The 22,007-nt window shown below is 45.3% G+C and overlaps 1 protein-coding gene across 3 annotated transcripts in view; it reads right to left on the bottom strand.

The window, feature by feature from the left end:
• LOC311588141 (protein FAM169B-like) overlaps positions 1-22,007 on the bottom strand; it is a 90,240-nt gene that overhangs the window by 28,507 nt on the left and 39,726 nt on the right. For all 3 annotated transcript variants that reach the window (XM_084765629.1, XM_084765628.1, XM_084765627.1), the window contains exons 4-5: positions 16,414-16,499; positions 9,295-9,472 (exon numbers count right to left, since the gene is read on the bottom strand). In XM_084765629.1, the coding sequence (XP_084621755.1) occupies positions 9,295-9,472; positions 16,414-16,499 (264 nt within the window). The remainder of the gene's footprint in view (positions 1-9,294; positions 9,473-16,413; positions 16,500-22,007) is intronic.

Genomic DNA, 22,007 nt, shown 5'->3' with positions numbered 1-22,007 from the left:
CTTAAATGCTTGAGCCCTTGTTGGTAGAATTCTTTGGGAAGGATTAGAAGGTGTGGCCTTTTGGAGGAGGGTCTGTCACTGGAGGTAAGCTTTAAGGTTTCAAAATCCCATGCCAAGCCATCTCCCATTCCCTCTCCCTCTCTCAATACCCCCCTCCTTCCCTCTGTCTGTCTGTCTGTCTGTCTGTCTCTCTCTCTCTCTCTCTCTCTCTCTCTCTCTCTCTCTCTCTCTCTCCCCCCTGCCCCCCATACCTGTTGTACCTGTAGATCAGATGTGAGCTCTCAGCTACAAGCTACTGCTCCAGTGCCATACCTGCCTGCCTGCTGCTCCCTGCCATGATGGTACAGGATTTACCCTCTAAAACTGTAAGAAAACTCAGTTGAATGCTTTTTTATCTCTAAGTTTCCTTGGTCATGGTGCTTCTTCATAGCAATAGAGAAGGAAGAAAGATAACTATATATCGAGCCAGCCTGGGGTGAAAAAAGAGCACTGGCTGTTCTTCCAGAGGACCAGGTTCAGCTCCCAGACAGCTCATAGCTATCTGTAACTTCTGTTCCAGGAAATCTAATTCCCTCAGTCAAACATACATGCAGGCAAAAGCACTGATGTACATTAAAATTTTTTTTAATTTTTAAAAAAGTTTTAAAAAGAAAAAACAACCAAAAGAAAAAGAGAATCTCAGAGATTTGAAAACTGCTGTGAAGCAAAGCAACACTGATATAATTGGAATCCCAGAAAAAGAAGAAAATAGAATAAAAGTATTTGGAAAAGGCAATGGACAAAAATTCTCCATAAATGGCAGAAGCTGGTTCTGGACATAGCGGTACACACCTGTAATCCCAGCACTCAGAAGACAGAAGCAGGTGCATCCATAAGTTTGAGGCCAGCCTGATCTACATAGTGAGTTCCAGGACAGCCAGGGCTACAGAGTGAGACCCTATCTTAAAAACAAACAAAAGAATATGGCAGCAAATATTTACAGATTTACGAAACACAACAACACCCCAAAAAAGATAAACAGGAAGTCAAGTCACCCACAGACTGCTGAGGTGGGAGTGTCAGGTGCAAGCTCTTGCAGTTCTTTATCCAGATCAGCTACATTTCCAACATGAATGTGAGGTTTAAAAAATATCCTTCAATGAACAAACTCTGAGAACCTGTTGTCGGCAGAACATCACTGTAAGGAACACTAGGGAAGTAGTTTAGCCTGGAGGGAAATGGCACTGGGCAGAAACCGGACGCTGCAGAAGAACACGAAGGAGGAGGAAATGTGAGCGCAAACATGTTTGAGTCAAATCCTCGTCTTACTGAGTGTTAAAGGCATTACTACTTTTTAGAAATTATATAGCAGTATTGATAGGTTTGTAACAAAGAAACATACAGCTTAATATAATATGTAATTTATTGTATAAATTAATATATAGCTATAATATATATCATACTATATAATATAAACTATATAATAGAAAAATGAGAGATAAACAAATATACACTATTGTAGAGCTTCTATATTTTGCATAAACCTATTCAGTATTATATGCATATTGGATGATTTTAAGATGCATATGGAATATAGAATCCTTACAGCCAGGTGAAGATTTCCCAAGTTTTCTGATAAAAGTGGTCAATAACATAAAAGAAAATAGAGACAAGCAAATAAGTACAATCCAAGATCTGGAGAGGAAAATTGACAACATATATTAAAAAAAAAAAAAAAAAGAGGTGGGGGCAGTAAAATACATAAGAAAATCAGCAATATGGGTGACAAAGCCACAACATGGAAGCCAATTTTATAAATTAAGATTTATGGGGGAAAAAAGAAGTGTTGGGAAAGAAAAAGAAAGCTTGGTGAACTAAGTAAAAAACACAGTGAGAGCCCTGTGTTGGGCCGACCACCTCTGCTGTCGTCAGAGCCCACATCTGCTGGAGCTGCATGTGGAGGAGCTGGTCCTGCAGAACCATGTGTCATCAATGAACAGGGACACTCCTAGGTCTGGCTGGTCCCTAGCTTGGAGCTGCTGAAGCTGCAGCTCAAGCTACCCGCCCTGGTGAACAACAGAAGAGGGCAGCAGGTGGGATAGGGTAGTGGTGCTGCCTGCCAACTCCAAGCACAAAGGTAGAGGCCTGGAGCCCCCTTGGAGAGGCAGGGAGGTTCTGGAACTCTCTGGAACCCAGCATCCTGGGACTCTCACAGAACCAGCCCCCAGACACCCTGCCTAACAGCAAGAGACAAGTCCTGACGATGGTCTGGTGTTTATGGTGCATCAGAAACCAGAAACCCTGGACCAGACCAACAACTTGTTGCAATGAACATTTGTGTGTAAAGCTTTTGACGCTGCAGTTTCTAATGCTACTAGGACAAACAAGTGTGCAATGGAAAGGTGGGAAAGATGGAGGAAGGGAGAGGTGCTTGCATGGTGGAGAGACACAGAGCTAGAGACTCCATGAGAAGGTATGAGGAAAGGCTGTGTGATACCACAGAGGGCCATGTTGATCTGGGTGGCCTAGCAGCCAGCCACCTGCTGCCGTGTATGTCCAAGGTCCATGCTGCTGCCAAAGGCCATCCATATTTAGGTCCTTGGTCATGTTACCACCAAAGACCATGGGGATGTCCATCCATAGTCTGTGCTGATACCTGGGGCCAGGTTGATGTCCATGGGCTGGGTGGCTGTTTCTGGGGATCATATTGGCATCTTTGACCCATATTGCCCTAGAGGTCATATTGATGTCCTTGGCCTGTGCTGTTGCTGAGGGCTATGATGGGGTCTGTGGCTTGTGCTGCAGCAAAGGGCTTTGTTGGTATCTGTGGTCTGTGCTACCACTGGAGACAATGCTGAGGTCCATGGCCTGTGCTGATGCCAGAGACCAAGTGGATGCCCATGGTCCTTGGTGTTGCCAGAAACAGTTTCAAAGTCCATGATCTGTGTTCGCGCCAACTGTAAAGAGCAAGGAAGCTACCTGCTTTTGCAGTGACATGGACTGCAGATGCACAGCTGAGAAAGAGAGAGAACGCTTTCGTGGCAACCTCTACCCCCAACACATGCATCCCAAAAAAGTAACAGTCTAGACAGGAAGCCATCAAAGAGAAGTCTTAAAAAGTGGCGTGACGTGTAGCTCTCCACAGTTGAGGGCTTCTGGAAGGGGTGCAGGCAGGGAAGAACTCAGTTTTCTTTAAGGAGTTGGTTACTGGGAGTTTGACCGTGCCCCAGTGAGGATCTAGGCAACACAAATTGGACTTGTGGGTGGGTTTTTTTTCTCTTCTTTTTTTGTGGGGGGAGGTCATAAGAGTCGGGGTGCGGGGAGAACCTGAGAGGACTGGAAAGTGAATGTGATCAGGGTGCATGATGTGAAATTCCCATATAACCAATAAAGATATTATGGGGGGGGAGGACTCACAATGAAAAGCCTCCCCAACAGACTTGAGTACGCAGAGGAAAGACCATCAAGGCTACAGAAGGCAGATGAAGCCTCATTCAAACATCAATAAACGACACCAGCCAAACAAGTGAGCACTGAAACAGGTGAGCACTGTGCTGGTGAGACGGAGGAAAGCCCCTGCCACCAAGCCTGAAGACCTGACTAAAATTCCCAGGACCCACATGAGAACGGACTCTCGCCCACTGTCTTTTGACCTCCACATGCCCACTGTGGCGTATGTATGCCATGGCACTTGTTGACTCCCCCTCACACAATAGTAAATAAAATACAATTTTTTTTTAAGCCACTATAACAGCACTCAGGAGGCAGAGGCAGGCAGATCTCTGTGAGTTCGAGGCCAGCCTGGTCTACAAAGCGAGTCCAGGACAGCCAAGGTTAACACAGAGAAACCCTATCTCGAAAACAGAAACAAAAGTCTCTACAAACAAGCATGACCACCACATCTAAAAATTCTGGGAGATCAGGGGACTAAACTTAAGAACCCAGATGTCTTAGTTTGGGATTTATTGCTGTGAAGAGACGCCATGACCAAGCCACCTCTTACAAAGGAAAATATTTCACTGGGGATAGCTTATAGTCCATTATCACCATGGTGGGAAGCATGGCAGTGTCCAGGAAGACATGATGCTGAACAGGTAGCTAGGAGTTCTACATCTGCAGTAAGCAAGGAGGAGAATCCATTTCACTGGATGTAGCTTGAGCACGGAAAACCTCAGAGCTCACCCCACAGTAACACACTTCCTCCAACAAGGCCACACCTACTTCAGCAAGGCCACACCTCCTAATGGTGCCACTCCCTATGGAGCAAGCATTCAAACACATGAGTCTACGAGGTCATTACTGTTCAAACCACCACACCATAGAAGGAGAAGCTTACAGAAACGCTAAAGGCACAGAGAACCTATTCAATGAAATTATAGCAGAAAACTTCCCAAACATAGATACACATCCAAGTACAAGAGGCATTTAGGGCCTCAAAGAAACATGACCTGAGGAAAAAGCCCCCCTAACATATAGTCAAGATGTCAAAACTCTGAAACAAGGTAATCAACGTTAAAAGCTCTTCAGGAAAAATGCCAACTTACCTAAAAAAGGCAGAAACATCCGGGTAATGCCAAGTCTCTTATCAGCAATGCTAAAAGCCAGGGAAGCGAGGAATGATATATTTCAAGAACTGAAAATAAATAACTGCCAACAAAGACTGCTAAAGCCAGCAGAGCTATCTTTAAAAATCGAAGGGGAAAAAAGGACATTCCAAGACTAGCTCACACCAGCTCACTAGCTCACAGCAGTTCACTAGCTCAGACTAGTTCATGGCCACCCAGCTGCACTGCAGAAGACACAGAGAAAGTCACCATCACAAGAACACAGGACAGAATATGAAGGAGGAAGGAACTGATCACATCCAACACAGAAAACTCCTAAAACAAATAGGGAAGAAAGGAAAAGCAAACAATAATCCAACCAACATTAGTACAGAAATCTGGAAACACCACTATTAATTAACTTTAAATGTAAATGACCTCAAGTCAACAAGAAAGAGACAGAGATTGGCTGAGTGGATTAAAAAAAAAAAAAAACCAAGATCCAACCACCTGTGGTCTCCAAGAAACACAACTCACTGGTAAAAATATCCACAGAGTCAAAGGATGGAAAACAATCTATCAAGTGAGCAGAAACTGAAAACAAGCTGGCATCACTATTCTGGCATCTGATAAAACAAGACTTTAAAGATGAGATTTAGCTGAGTTGGCATGATGTTTGCCTAACATGCACAAGGCACTGGGGTCACTCCCAAGTACTGCACTGAGCAGGCATGATGGCGCCTGTCTGTAATCCCGGCACTACTAGGAAGACAGTTCAACAGCTAGGCCGGAAGTTCAAGGGCACACTTAGCCACATAGGGAACTGAAGGCCATCCCGGACACATGGGACCATTTCTCCAAATATATGAAAATAGATTTCAAGCCAAAATTAGTCAGAAGTGATAAAGAATGCCACTACATGGTAATAAAACAATTCATCAAGAAGTTATAAGGATTGTAAATATATACACTAAACATTAAAGCTCCTAATTTCAATATGCAAACAGTGATAGACATAAGAGGTCAGACAGGTAGGTCTCTAACACTATCAATAACAGTGGGTGATTTCAATATCCTAAACTCATCTTTAGATAGGGCATCTCATTGAAAAAGTCAACAAAGAAATCATAGAGTTAAACTACAGAACAGAGCAAATAAACTCACCTGACCTCTACATGATATTCCATCCAAAAGATGCACAGTACATATTTGTCTTAGCCCACATTCCCATGAAACTTTTTTCTAAAACAGACATTTCAGTTACAACTCAAGCCTCACCAGCACAAAAAGATCTAAGTATTGTCTTGTCTCTTACCAGATCACTGTGCAAGAAAATGGAAATCAACAGTGGAAAAAAACATACAAAAATACAGAGACAAAACAATATGTTGTCAAATGACCGGTGGGTCGCTGTAGAAATCAGAGAGGAAATTTTAAAATTCCCAATATCACAGTTTACCAGAACCTTTGAGATATACCTAAGGTAATCTTAAAGTTTAGAGCTATGAATGCTTATAGTAAACAATGAGAAAGTTTTCTAAAAAAAAAATAGCCTGATGATACACCTCAGTGTTCTAGAAAAACAAGAACAATCCAAACCCAAAGAGTAGACAGCAATAAATATCTAGGCAGAAAACATGAACTAGAGCCTAAAAGAACATCAGTAACACAAAAAGTTGATTATTGAAAAAAATAAACAAGACTGACAAGCATGTGCCTAAATGAACCAAGAGTAGAGGTTGGGTAGAGAGACAGACAGAAAGGACACAAATTAATAAAAAGTAGAGATGAAAGGAGTGGGAAGGGGTTACTACAGATTTCAACAGAACCAGAAACCACTAGGGAATACTTTGAAAACTTACATTTCAAAAAGTGGAAAATGTAAGAGAAATGGATAAATTCCTAGACACATATGATCTACCATAATCAGAAGGACATAAACAATGTAAGCATTCATTAAGAAGTGGCTGGGCAGTGGTGGCACATGCCTTTAATACCAGCCCTTGGGAGCCAGAGGCAGGCGAATCACTGTGATTTTGAGGCCAGCCTGGTCTACAAAGCTAGTCCAGGACAGCCAAGGCTACATAGAGAAACCTTGTCTCGAAAAAACAAAAACAAACAACAAAAAAAGAATATCATGTATTTGGGAGGCAAAGGCAGGTGGATTTCTGAGTTTGGGGCCAGCCTAATCTATAGGGCAGCCAGGGATTCACAGAGAAAACCTGTTTTGAAAAACCAGAAAAAGAAGGAAGGAAGGAAGGGAGGAAGGAAGGAAGGAAGGATATCATGTACCATGACTAACTTGGTTTCATTTCAGGGATGCAAGCAAGGCTGGATCAATATATACAAACGATTAAGTGAGGACAAAAATCATACAGTCATCTCAATTGATACAGAAAAAGTCTTTGAGTCTTTGAAAGAGTTCAGCATTTATTTCTTTTTCTTTTTTCTTTCGGGGAGTGGTGGTATTTTCGAGACAGGGTTTCTCTATGTTATCTTGGCTGTCCTAGACTCACTTTGTAGACCAGACTGGCCTCAAGCTCACAGTCATCTATCTGCCTGCCTCTGCCCCACCATGCCTGGCTTCAACATTTTTTTTTCATAATAAAAGCCTTTTTAAAAAAAACTACAAAAAGAATGAGCATATCTCAGCACGATACAGGCAACATACAACAAACCTATAGTAGTTAACATTATGCTAGAGATGGAGAAAAACTGAAAGCTTTCTCTCTAAAATCTGGAATGAGACAAAGATACCCGTTCTCTCTATTCTTGTTCATTACAGCACCCAACTTTTTTTTTGTACCCAACTTCTTACCTCAGGTAATAAGAGGATGAATAAAAGGCCTAAAACAAGTCAGAATTATCCCCATTTGCAGAAAACATGACCTGAAGACTCTAAAGACCAGACCAGAAAATGCTTAGAACTGACAAGCACTCAGCAAAATAGCAAGATACAAAAATCACCTTACAACAATGGCTAGCTTTTCAATTTATCAATAACAACCTCCCTAAGAAGAAATCATGGGAAATCCCATTTTCAATAGTTAAAAAAATAAAATACTCAAGCTGGGAAGTAGAAGACCTCTACAAAACAAATGAGATCCAAAGAAAAAGACCCACCCATCTGTACTTCAGATAGAACGGAAATTCAAAACAACAAATAAGCAAAATCTCAAAAAAGTCAGCCTTTCACATTAGCATCTTCTCTGGTACTAGCAGCCTTCAAAAAAAAAAAATTCTTGGGAGAAGCCAGTGAGGTGGTGGCATACATCTTTAATCCCAGAACTTGGTAAGAGGCCAAGACAGGTAGATATAATCTCTGAGTTCGAGGCCAGCCTGGTCTACAGAGCAAGTTCCAGGACAGTCAGGGCTACACAGAGAAACCTTGTCTCAGGAAAAAGAGAGAGACAGAGACAGAGAGAAGGGGCGGGGTGGGGGGAGGAGATTGACTGATTCTTGGGGGGAAAGACCTTACTCCACACTCCATCAGGAGACCATAAACCATCCCAGAGATGCTCACAGCAGGGACTTTCTTGATGGATGAACTTAGTTGTGAAAGACAACGTAAGCGATAAGTTCAAACTCAGGGTAAGCCCAGAAACACTAGAATTTAACTCTGTGTTTCAAACTCTTCTGTGGCTGTGCTTGAACCTTCTCGGGCATGCCTTACTGATTGGCAAATGGCAAAAAAAAAAAAAGAAAAAGAAAAAAAGAAAAAAGAAAACAAGAAAAAGAAAAGAAAAGAAAGAAAGAAAGCTCTTATCCATCCTATCTTCTTTAAGATTCACTGGCGATGAGAGGGTCCCATACCCACTCCAGAGGCCCTGGTACTCATCTCTCTACTTGGACTCCATACTACACTGTAGTCTCAATGAGAAAAATACAGTATTTTATGGTAACACCACACGGCCCCAACACACGCTGGGTAAAGTGGATAATTTGGCCACAGCATGGAAGCTTAAACTACACTACCATCCTGCAGCTGGCCTATTTCATATCAATGGTAATGATTTAAAGGCCTTCATAGCCCTCTAGCCTCATAAAGGGCTATATCAAGAAACAAGCCGGGCGGCGGTGGTGCAAGCCTTTAATCCCAGCACTTGGGAGGCAGGGTCAGGTGGATCGCTGTGAGTTCGAGGCCAGCCTGGTCTACAAAGTGAGTCTAGGACAGCCAAGGCTACACAGAGAAACCCTGTCTCAAAAAACACAAAAAAAAAAAAGAAAGAAAGAAAAGAAAAGAAAAGAAAAGAAAAGAAAAGAAAAGAAAAAGAAAGCAGCTATCTGAAAGGACAGACATGTGCAGCCCAATGGTTGAACGCCAACTGCTCAGCAAGGTCCTAGAAGGAAACTGCTGTTGTCCTACCTAACGTTGTTTTTGTGCCCAGTTCCCTGTCTTGTCTTCTGAGGTAATGTCTATGAGTCTTGGCACCTAGGCTGCTTCCTGAACACATGTCAGCTGTTAGCAAAAGTACTGTTCCTGACAGCTAATTGTTACCATTAAGAAAAAAAACAAGAGCATTAAACTCCCGTCCTGTATGTTCGTGTCATAGGGCGGCACTGCTCTTCCAGGGAACCAAGGGGAAAGGCTTACAGAGATGTGAAAAAGAAAGCCATGCCTTGGGCTTATTTACACAAGAGTTTAATATCTGCGCTTCCTGAGCTAGTAGAGTCCACAGAATGCTTGTGGCAAGGGGGTCTCCACAGACCGGCAGACATCCAGGATGCCCCAGCCCACCCGCCGCCTCCTGGACCACGCGTCATCCCTCACCTTTCCTTTTGATTGAGTAAAACCCAACTGCTGCGCCATCTCTCCACATAATCTTAGCTTGCTCCTTCATAGGGTGAGGTAAGAAAAACATGTCGTCGTCATCCAGATTTCTCTCCAGTCTTCCAAAAACAATGGTGTTGAGAACAAAAAGTACTATCCTCTCCCCAAAGGACTGAACCTTAAAAGGAAAAAGAAAGGCAGCTCTCAGCAGGGCCCGGTAAGGCAGGCTGCTTCTGGTCAAGCCATGAACTGGGATGTCTCAACACCGCTGACTTATAATGCAGTGAGGAGCAGCAAGGTCAGAGATGCCTTGGGTCCACACAGGCGACCAAGCGATGGTAACAGAATAGGAAGTTGCCTCCAAGGTGTCCAGGTCAGCCATTCCAAGAGATGGTCTGTGTCCTGAAATAATCCAATCCACCATTTTAACAGCAGTGACATCCTTACCCTGCCTCTGGGAGAGGATGGGGGAGGGGGGGGAGGGGGGATAATGGGGGGTGGGGTGGAGGAAATGGACTAGGATCAATTGACACAGCAAAAGCCCTGATTTTTCCAAACTTGTGACAGATTTCAAAGACACTCTGGAGTCCCAACCCCAGAGCATTCATAGGGCTCAAGGCTCTCCTTGAACTAAGCTATATAATAGAACCCTCCTGCCCAAAGCAGGGTAAGAAAACTGCGCTGTAGTCAAAGTTGGGCTCGTCTTAGTGGGAAGCTTTCTCTGACACAAACTAAAATGACATCACGGTCCTGTCTGTGATTCTGAGTCCATGGGCCAAGAAGGGCGAATGTGTGGCTAAAATCAAGGCCTCTCTTCTGGATTCATACGAGACATGGCTATTTGGCCATGTCTGTCTACACAGTCAGGCCATGATCTATTAATCCTACAAACAGCCCTGTAGGCAGCACAAGTAACTGATAAAAATGTAGTATAGAAGAGAAAGACACCCAGCTATGGACACAGTGACTGTATTACAGCACCGAGTTTTTTTCCTCACATTCTGCTATGTGACAGCCACTGTGGTGCACGTATGGGCACGTGTGTGGGCACGGATCCACACTGCCACCAGATCCACCACACTCCGGAACTGTGGCTTCCACCCACAATGTTGTCACTTGATTCTCATTGGCTGGCGAGGGGCCTGGCTTGCAGGTTGCAAGAAACTGAAGCTCACAGAGGTTAAGTGAGTGTGTGTGTGTGTGTGTGTGTGTGTGTGTGTATATATATATATATATATATATATATATATATATATATATATATATATATATATATATATGAATTTCACCATCTCATTCCACAGACAGCTTGAGATAGCTGGGCTGGGGCTATCTCAGAAGCAGGCTGGGGTAGCAGGCCAGTGCTCCTCCATGCCTCCCTCCATCCTCCAGCACATCTACAGGAGTCGAGACGGCAGCTACTTCTCTTTTGCTTCCTCATCCACTAGGCCTGAGACTTTGGGAAAGAGAGCATTCACTGCAAACATCAGTGCATGGGTTTACCATCAATTGTACTTATTTATGTTGTATGTTCCTGTTCATGGGGGGTGTATGCGTACATGCTGGGGTGTGTGTGGGGTCTCTCTGTGTGTGTGTGTGTGTGTGTGTGTGTGTGTGTGTGTGTGTTGTCCACTTTAATCTTTGAGACACAGTCTCTCTTTGAAACTGGAACCTACCGAATAGACCAGGCTGGCTAACCTGTGAGGGATCCATTTGTCCCTGGCTCTGGGATTATAAGCATGTGCCACCGCGTCCAGCTTTGCATAGTACATGGCAAGCACTTTACCAAGTAAGCCACCTACCCAGCCCCCTAGTTTTATGTTTAATACCAGATCCTAAAATAATTGTCCTCCTCAACACCAACACCATCACTGTACTTGTGGGATCTCAGCCTTCATTTTCTGGGAGACCTCAGCCATTCGTCCTTCAAGATTCAGTTCCGGGCATGAGAAACCTCGAATTAGCGCTAAAAAACGTGTCTGTTATTGTGTGTCTATGTGCATGCTTTTCTCTCTCTCTCTCTCTCTCTCTCTCTCTCTCTCTCTCTCACACACACACACACACACACACACACTCACACACACACACACATGCATGCACGCACACATGTGCACCTTAGCACATGATATACATGTGTAGAATGTAGAGGTCACAGGACAACTTTGTGGAACCAGTTCTCAACTTCCATCTTAACATGGATTTGGGGGGAATCAAACTCAGGTCATCAGGGCTCCCATGGCAAGTCCTTTTACCCGCTGAGCCATCTTACTGGCCCACTTGTTTACTTTTAAGATTCTTGTTAATATTAAGGCAGTTTGTAATGCCCTAACACGCAGCACAGGGTGTCCGGTGTCCACCGGCTGCCTCATTGGTGCACAATGTAAATGCATGTCACCTTCATCTGGAGCCAGCTTACAAGAGGAAGGGATGTGTGCAGATCTGACCCGAGTCCATCTCTATCTCAGACAGTGGCAGCCCCACGAAGTTCAGCTTTAAGAACGAGCTGGTCTCAAGTGCTAATGGGTATCATCTGGGAGGCTATGCTATTCAACTTATGAAGCCAGAGTGGCGAAGCAGACTGCATGTGGCAGAAGGGAAACATCCAATCCAATGCTGGCAAGAGAAGAAGGCAGAAAAGGGAGCGTGCTTAATTTGTCCCAATTCCATTACAGGAAGAAAAAAAAAATGTGTGACATGTGATTTTGACTTAGAAGCATTTCCAAAAACATTAAACTAAGATCCGTTTCTAAGCCCTCATTGGGACCACTAATTGCATTAACAAAGAGAGCATTAAGAAGGCTTTTTCTAGTAATTTGTGAGAAAAATAAGTGGCTAGGAAGCAAAACCTGATTTTTAAAAAAAAGTAAGGACAAAGTCTTACAACAACAAAAGGAGCCGGGCATGGGGGCACACGCCTTTAATCCCAGCACTCTGGAGGCAGAGTTTGAGGTCAGCCTGGTCTACAAAATGAGTCCAGGATAGCCGAGGCTATACAGAGAAACCCTATCTTGAAAAACCAAACACACAAACAACAGAAGGAAAAATCCCCAAGTATGGGGCAGGGGTGGCATACAGAAGTTCTTTCTATTCAGAACATAAACACACATAGAGCACACTCTCAGAAAATTGGGGAGAGATTTAGAAAGGGAGAGAAGCAACCACTCTCATTCTGGAACATTCTAAAGAGAATTGGGAATCTCCTTAGCACTCAGCATGAGCAGTCACCAATGGCCACGGTGTCCACCTGTGACCAAGGTGCTGGGACAACAGCACATCATGTTCCTTTGCTGAATCTCACGACAGCATTAATTTTCTAGAAGAAAACCTTTTCAAAACATCTATAATAACATCTATCAAGTCCACCGAATTCAGATCTAAGTTTTTAAAACAGGCAACTTACAGAATGAATGAGGGAAGAGTCGTGCAAGCTTTAATTTTGTTTTAAATAACAAATATATGATAAAGGACTTGTGTTGAGAATATGTGGGGAACTCTTACAATTCAACAATATAAATTCAAATATCCCGATCTAAAAGTGGGCTAAGGAAGGATCTCAAGAGTCCTTGATCCAAAGAGGACAAATAGCCAGTGAGTGCAAGAAATGATACTCAGTATCTATTGGGTACATCTGTAGGGTACCACTTCACACCTACAGGATGGTGTATGAGCTACTTGTTTGTTGCTGTGATAAAACACCATTGCTGAAAACAACTTAAGGTGTGTGTGGGGGGGGAAGGTTTATTTTACCTTAAGGTCCCATGGGGACAGGGCCCATCATATGGGAAAGACACAGCCACAGTGAAGTAAACCAAGGTGGCAGGAGCAGGAAACTGGCTGATCACATTTTTACCCACACACAGGAAGCAGGCAGGCAAGCAGACAGACAGACAGACAGACACAGAGAGAACAGGATGAGCGACAAGACTCTAAAACCTCAAAGCCCACCCCCAGTGACACACTTCCTTCTGCAAGACTTCATTTCCTAATGGTTCCATAGCTCCCCAAGCAACTGAATGGGGACCACACGTCCAAACACCGGAGCCTATGGGGGAACATCTCCCATTCAAAGCACAGGTGGAGAACATAGGAAGCAGACAACAGTATGTGATGCTGAGGACATGGAGAGACAGACACCCACTGGTGGAAAAGTCAGCTGGAACACTAACTGTGGAGGGCAGTCTGGCAGGTCCTCAAAATACAAAACAGAGAGACACCATGTGAACAGTAGTTACGACCAAGAAAATTCAAAGTATATGTCCTCATAAAAAGTCATACGAAAAGGCCCGTGACAGCTAAGAAGCAGATACTGCTTAATATTCATGAACTGAAGAAAGGATAATAAATGTAGGCTGAACTGCCATTCAGCCAAAAATCATACTTAGAATAATTAAAATGCTCTTCAGTGATTGGTTTGTCTAGGAAACATCATGGAACTGTATATTTTCAGAATAAAGCTATGGTGTGCAAATTGCAGGTCAACAAAGCTCGCTTAAAACAAGACTTACTTTAAAAGTTTCACTTTGTGTTGGTGTGCTTGTTTGGTGCGTGTGGCCAAGAATGTGAAAGTGGACACTCATACAGAAGCCAGAGCAAGACCTTGAGTGTCTTCCTCAGCCACTTTGGTCTTTACTGCCTTGAGACGGTCTCCCACTGAAGAGGAAGGTTGCCAGCTTGTCCCGGCTGGCCATTCAGGGAGCTCTCAGAGTTCGCCTGTCTGTACCCCTGCCAGGTGGGGGACACACAGTCATGCCTGCCTGGCTTTTTACCTGAGTGCTGGCCATTTCAACTCAGGACCTCATGCTCATAACACAAGGCTTCTAACTCACTGAGCCATCAGCCCAGCCTAGGACTCCATGTTTTAGTTAGTTGCTCAACAGAAGAAACTACAAACTGAACGTGGACACTTGGTGACACTTCATCCAGCGCTTACTGAACCCCACAGAAAAGGGTAAGTGGTTTTCTAGACAAACGTGGAGAGGCACACCATTTCAAGATGGCCAAGAAGCACCAATTAGGTCACCTACGCAATTAAAATAAGTCTGGCAGCCAGATGCACAGGGAGCGACAGGGCACACAGTTGGATCTCCTGGCTGGCTCCTGCCTCCCTCCTTGGCCCCACTCCAGCTGAAGTTCAGCGGCTCTCTTGTACTCTTGAGAAGCCACTGGCTGCTACACCTGCCCCCACACTCGCCATCCCAGGCTCCCACTTTACAACTGCTCTACCAAGCCACAACCCGTCAAAGGCCCCAGGCCGGATGTCACAGGCACTGAAGTTTGCACCCAACCATATCGCTCACTGGCTACGCAACTCAAACCTGTGCCTCGGTGCGCCCAACAGAGATCTTGAAGAGTCTGGGCTCAGACCAGCCCAGTGAAGAAGCTAGGATAACAACGAGGCAGGGCAGAACCGGATTCGTTTCTAAGTCTTTTGTCAGTAACCATGACCTGAATACGCTCAGCAGAAAAACTTCCCACCGCAGCAGAGAAAAGGGCCATCACAAGCCATGATGGTACATTAATCTTAAAAAGCCCAGGACAACTGATGTGCTTATCAAAAGTGGGACTCTCACCGGGCGTGGTGATGCACGCCTTTAATCCCAGCGCTTGAGAGGCAGAGGCAGGCGGATCTCTGAGTTCGAGGCCAGCCTGGTCTACAACGCAAGTCTAGGACTGCCAAGACTACATAGAGTGACACTGTCTTGAAAACCAACAACAACAACAACAAAAAAAAAAGTGGGACTCTCAACCCGGGCTGGCAATGCCTCCAAAGAAGGCTGTGTGGAGACACATGAATATTGTCATTTTTGGGCCAAGGAACTGCTAGAGCAATCAGAATCAGGGATAGAGCGGGCAACCAATTCCCTCAAGCCTGCAAAGGAAATTCTCCTTGACTTTGGACCTACAGCCTTCAAAATCAAGAGACAAAGAAAAGCTTGCTGTGTGTGCATACCAGGCTGGATACCCCACAGAGCAGCCCAGGCAATGACAGCAGAGACTCAGAGAAACTCATCCTTCAGGCAGTTGGGGACTGAAAAAAAGCAGCTCCAGCCGAGCAGTGGTGGCGCACACCTTTGATTCCAGCACTGGGGAGGCAGAGATAGGTGGATCTTGTTCAAGGACAGCCTGGCCAACAGAGTGCATTTGTGTAGCCAAGGCTACATAAAGCAATCCTGTCGTGTGCCAGGCGTGGTGGTGCATGCCTTTATTCCCAGCACTTGGGATGCAGAGGCAGGCAGATCACTCTGAGTTCAAGGCCAGCCTGGTCTACAAAGTGAGTTCAGGACAGCCAAGGCTACACAGAAAAACCCTGTCTCGAAAAACAAAAGAAAGAAAAAACAAAAGAAAAAAGCCAGGTGCAATGTCACTCATCTGTAATCCCAGTACTTGGTGGGAGGCAAAGGCAGGTAGATCTCTGTTCAAGGCCAGCCTAGTCTACAAATGTAAGCCCAAGCCAGCCAAGGTTACACAGAGAAAACTTGTCTCAAAAAAAAAAAAAAAAAAAAAAAGGAGGGGGAGGAAGAGAGAGAGAGAGAGAGAGAGAGAGAGAGAGAGAGAGAGAGAGAGGAAGGAAGGAAGGAAGGAAGGAAGGAAGGAAGAAAGAAAGAGAGAAAGAAAGAAAGAGAAACCCTGTCTTAAAAAGAAAAAAGAAGGAAACTGGGGTGGTGGCACATGCCTTTAATCCCAGCACTCAGGAGGCAGAGGCAGAGGCAGATCTCTATGAGTTCAAGGCCAGCCTGGTCTACAAAAGTGAGTCAAGGTCAACCAATAAAACCCTGCCACAAAAAAACAAAAACAAACAAAGAAAAGGAAAAAAGGATAAAGGTACTTGCTACTCAGCTTTTTTTTTTTAAGATTTATTTATTTATTTATTATGTATACAGTGTTCTGCTTGCATGTACTCCTGCAAGCCAGAAGAGGACACCATATCACATTACAGATGGTTGTGAGCCATCATGTGGTTGCTGGGAATTGAACTCAGGACCTTTGGAAAAGCAGGCAGTGCTCCTAACCACTGAGCCATCTCTCCAGCCCCTCAGCTTTTTTATTAATGCAGGGCCAAAGTAAAGAGACCTTGAAAAGCTGTTTTACAAATGTTCATTTAAAATCAAATCCTCTCACCTTTATGAGCCCTTCCCTTGTGGGATCAGAAGTTCTTAGGACGTCTTCCATGGACCACCAGGATTCCTTTAAGTAAACAGCCACAACTGAAGGGAAAACCAAGAGAAAGGTATGAATCACCACAGACTCATTGGGGGGAGGAGGTAGCACTTTCAACAGTGTGAGCCAACAAGTTGCTTGCTTCGTGGGTGACTCAGGTGACATTTTTATCATTTGAGTTGCATTATTTTTTGTTTTTGTTTTTGAGGCAAGGTTTCTCTGTATAGCTCTGGCTGTCCTAGACTCACTTTGTAGACCAGGCCGGCCTCAAACTCACAGCAATCCACCTGCCTCAGCCTCTCGAGTGCTGGGATTACAGGCGTGTGCCACCACCGCCGGGCTCATTTGGGTTGCATTATGATGTTGGGCTAGACGCCAAGGCCCTGCACATGCTAAGCAAGTGCTTACCACTGAGAATATGTCCCCAGCCTGGGGTAAAGTTTACAGCATTCTGTAAGAGCAGAGATCAGAAGAATCAAAAGACAGGTATTTCACAGGTGGCCTGTCTGTGGCTCAGCAAAAGAAATCAAAACACAAATCAATATTGAAGCAGTCAATGAGTTAAGAATTACATTGTTTTAAGTTTGGGCATCTAGCTCAGTGGGTAGAATGCTTGCCTATCATGCATGAACCCATGGCGGCAACCCCCACCGACCTAGGTGTGTAGGCGTCGGTGGTATGCACGCTGCAATCCCAGCATTCAGGGGAAGGATGCGGGGGAGGGGTGAAGACTAGTAGTACAGGTAGGAGAGTCAGAAGTGCAAGGACATCCGCAGCTACATTGCAAGTTCAAGGTCAACCTGGACTACATGAGACTTTGTCTTTGTCTTTTTTTTTTTTTTTAAGTTATTTTTCCTTATTAGAAACATATATCAGGGGTTGGAAAGATGGCTCAGCAGTTAATAGCCCAGGCTGTTCTTTCAGAGGATCAAGGTTCGATTCCCAGCACCCACATGGCAGCTCGCAACTGTCTGTAACTCCAGTTTTCGGCTACCTTTTAAACCTTTTTAATAGACATTTTTGTAACTACTTCCTATACCAGGTACCTGATCCCAAGGGTTTAGGAATCCATAGAATTTTCAAATGCATCTTCCCTGCCAACCCTTTCTAAATGAAGATTTGAAGGAAAAAGGGAATCAAAAACCAAGTCTCAACATAAAGTTTGCAAATGTAAAACAAACATTGTGGACCACTAAGGCCAGTCACCATTCCCCGCTTCCCTAGTCGGCTTTTTGAGACATGTTAGTGGAACGCTATGAGGACCAAGCTACAAGCACAAGCCAGACATTCGAAACTGCCTCGGAACCCGCCCCCTTCCCCCTCCAAAGAGCAACAGCCTCCCCTAGGCCAGCCTGCGGTGAATTCTCATCACTGACAATGGTTCTGAAATTCATGCAGCAGGCTGGGAGAGAAGAGCAAAATACATCCCTGATACTCACTTTTGCTTACTCAATGTGATGCATTTCCAAAATGGCAGCTATGAGAACTCACAGGGGCTTCACACAGACTCAAAGATTATTTCCCAGCTTGACAAGGTGAACCACAAAGCTGTCCCGTTTACTAACAGACTGTGTTCCTGTGACACAGATGTTCCCTTCTCTGATGCCCTTTCAAACAGAAACGTGTTGACACGGCACCTTCCTCACAGTGCACTAGTCATATTGTTCATTAGTCATGGCGGTTGTAACCAAACAGATTCCACTGGCCAAACCTCATCTTCAATGGCTAAGTATACATAACAACACATTTAGCAGTCTTAAAATAAACCTGTCCTCAAACCAGAACCAGCTTGGAGGACGCGGCAACTTCTGATCGGTGAGCCACGGGTGCCTGGAAATGTAGGCAGGACAGCTGGTGGCAGAGCCTAGGCCAAGGCCGGCACAGCACAGCAAGGACACGTAATGAAATCGGGGAGGCTGACAGGTGCCACAGGGACCATCACTGAGGAGACTCTGGATCTAGGCAGCACTAAGGGTAACAAAATGGGAACCAAAACCAAAATGTTTCAGAAACCAAAAACTACCTAGTAGATCCACATACCATTTTCTATCCACCAACCCCCCACCTCCTATCCCAGGGGTAAGAAGAGCCAGCAGGTTGGGGCATCTTGAAAGGCACTGGCAAAGTATTAGCACCTATTTCATTTCTCTGCCCACCCCCCCTCCCCCGCTCCTCTCTCTCCACATAACAGGTGCCATGGACCAAGGAAGATGTCACTGATAGATTTTATTCTATGGCAAGTCAAGGTTTCTCAAACAAGTTAAGACAGTGAGGCCAGGTGTGTTAGCACACGCCTTTAGTCCCAGTACTCAGGAGGCAGAGGCAGGTGGACCACTGAGAGTTCGAGGCCAGCCTGGTCTACAAAGTGAGTCCAGGACAGCCAAGGCTACACAGAGAAACCCTGTCTTGGAAGAAAAAAAAAAAAAAGACATGCACACAACCTGCCTGGTACCTCCTAACAAGACTGTGTGTGCATAAACACCTGTGCGGATGGGCAGTGTATGCACATGTGTGTAGGGAGGGGCTTGTGGTCAACAGCAGGTGATGTCTACCTTATTTCTTCAGACAGGGTCTGTCACTGAACTCGGGGCTCACTGAATGAGCTAGGCTAGTTGGCCAGAGAGCCCCAAAGATCTGCCTGTCTTCTCATTACCATCACTGGAATCACAAGGACACATAGCCTTGGCCAGATTTTTATTTGTTTGTTGGTTTGGTTTGGTTTTTCAAGATAGGGTTTCTCTGTTACACAGAGCCCTGGCTGTCCTGGACTCTCTTTGTGGACCAGTCTAATCTCGAACTCAGCAATTCGCTTGTCTCTGCCTCCCAAGTGCTGGGATTATATGCATGTGCCACCACACCCAACCATATTTTTTTCACATATAAAAGGAAACTTATTAACATTTAGTCATCAATCCTTAATTAAATCTTGAGAACTTAGTCATCCTGCATAATTGAAACTTTATACCCTCTGAACAGTATCTCCCCATCTCCCCCAGACCCTATATATTTTTCATTTAATTATTTGTTATCTATCATTCAATTATTGTTATCTATCATTCAATTATTTGTTTCTTTGAGTTTTGCTGTTTTCTTATTCTCTCATATATTACATCAGGACCACAGTCTCCCCTTTCTCCATCCTTCCCAGTCCCTCCCCTCTGCCTCCTCTCTGCCCCAGATTCACTCCTCCTCCATTTCTCTTCAAATAAAAGAGCAAACTTCCCAGGGATATCCACCAAACATGGCCTAACAAGTTACAGTCAGACCGGACACAAACACTCAGATCAAGGCTAGACAAGACCCAGTAGGAGGAAAAGGGTCCCAAGCACAGGCGAAAGAGTCAGAGGCACGCCCCACTCCCACTGCTGAGAGGAGTCCCACACGAACACCAAGCTATGCAGCAATAAGGTATACGCAGAAGACCTAGCTCAGATCCATGTTTGTCGCTTCAGTCAACTAGCCCTGCTTGGTTGACTCTGTGGGCCATGCTTTCGTGGTATTCTCGAACCCTCTGCGTGCCCAGATTGAATGGGCAGGCTGTGGCAGCCAAAGCAGGGGCAGATGTTCAGGCTACAGCTGAACTCACACAAGAGTCTTGTGATGAACTGGTAACATCCATCAGGGGAAAGGTGGCTCAGGTGGCTGTTTGCCACATCTCCCAACTTGCAGGAGGCGCCAAAATGGCACACAGTTCCCCATGAAGCACGGAGGAATCACTGACTACTTACTGTACAGCACTTGCTATATGAACTGGGGGAGATTAAATCTGAGCTCTTTCTTAGGAAGCATCCAGCTTGGGGAAGGAGAGGGAGGGCCCAGGCACAAAGCAGATTAAAGTCTGAACACACCTCAAGCTATATACAGAAGGAGGGGAGGGAGAAAAGTTACAGCGTTAGAGTCAAGAATCCCAGAGATTGTGCAGAGGCCAGATTATGAGTGAGGCAGTGGAGAGCAGGGGAGGACACTCCAGATGTGAGGCAACAGAGGACACGGGAGGGCGAAGACAGAACTGCCACACCAACACCAAAGGCATTGGACGGAGTTAGGCCAGTCTGGGGTGTGCTGTGGAGGTGACTGACGGCCACTCAGACCCCAAGGAAGGAGGGAGACTCGCAGTCGCACACCCGGAGTAAAGTGGTAACAGCTGACCCCATAGCATGTCTGAGCACACAACAGGTACTTATTGCAGTGGCAGATGTGGCACTTGGTACAGTAGCCACCAAGCTCGTTCTGTTTCCTGAGGCGAGGCTCGGGGCTTGCACACCTACTCACGGTCATATGTGTGCAAATGGTGCAAAAGGCGAACATGGCAAGTCTAGCTGTTTCCAAAGTCCCCATTCTAAGCCTTGTGCCCACTGGTTAAAATAAGACAGAAAAACAGTGGTTTAGGGCTGGGGCCAGGCCAGGCCAGGCAAGGGGCCAGCAGAAAGCAATCAGTGAGAGAATGGACCCAGGCACTGTGTGGCAGAGTCTGGGAAGGGAAGAGCTCAGCAGAGCCAGCCGTGTCAAGCTGTTTCCACACCGACGGGAGCAAAGAGTATTGTACTTATTCAGTAAATCTAACTATACGTCAGGTGCTGTGCTCAGCGGGGCAACCTGGCCACGACACACACTGTGACAAGCCAGCTCTTCCAAGACGGTCTGAGAAGGATGGAGACAATATTCCAGGACCAAGCCTGAGGCAACAGATGGTGGCCAGCCACGGGGACAGGGTCCAGCCTTGGAGACCACAGTGGTGGTTGGATCAAGGTATCCGGCTTTGTTGTAAATCACAGAAGAGCCCAAGCAAGAGAGTCCAAGTGTCCAATCTCACAGGATATACACCACGAAGAATGAGTCTAACGTACAATGAGGACTATGGGTAATCGGGACATGTTCACGCAGACATGTATGTTGCAATGTATGTCCCGGAATAACATGAACACAGACACAGGGGTGGCCATACATGGATGTAGGCAAGAAGACTGTGGTAAATATCTGCTTTCCTAGATCAAAACTGTGGCTTCAACATGCTGTATTTTAAAATGAAGTCTTCTTTTAAAAGTGATATTTAAAGTGTAAAGGATGAATTAGGGACAGGTGAGGTCAGAGACCGTGAGGAGTGGAGGCTGAAGGTAACAGAGCCCGGGAGTGAAGGGCTAACCCGAAGCAACCCTGCTGACCAAGTAGGAAGTGTTGGGGGACAGAAAGGACCCACTGGTGGTGGGTTTTATCCCAGACAGCAAAGTGGGCAGCCAGCTCAAGCAAAAGGAAATAGGTGCCTTAAACAGGGCCGAGAGGAGACATGAAGTACCAATTACAGACAGTGAAGAAAGCCAGGCATGATGGCACATGACTAAACCCAGTGCCCATCAAGTTACGGTAGGAGGATTACTAGGAACTTGAGGCCAAGCTGGGCAAGGCAGCTGAACGCATTGCCCAGAGTGAGAGAGACAGAGTCCGTGCCCTGTGCCGTCTTCCCAAAGGATTTAAGAGTGACAAGCATCCTTCGTCTGCCCCTCTCCCAACACACATCTTAACCTCCCCAAACCAGCTGCAAAGGATTCACATACTGC

Source organism: Acomys minous (assembly GCF_964271855.1).
Source record: "Acomys minous genome assembly, chromosome: 2".
Taxonomy (NCBI): Eukaryota; Metazoa; Chordata; class Mammalia; order Rodentia; family Muridae; genus Acomys; species Acomys minous.
Note: the sequence above shows the minus strand (reverse complement) of the source record. Positions and strands in the feature narration are given on the sequence as shown.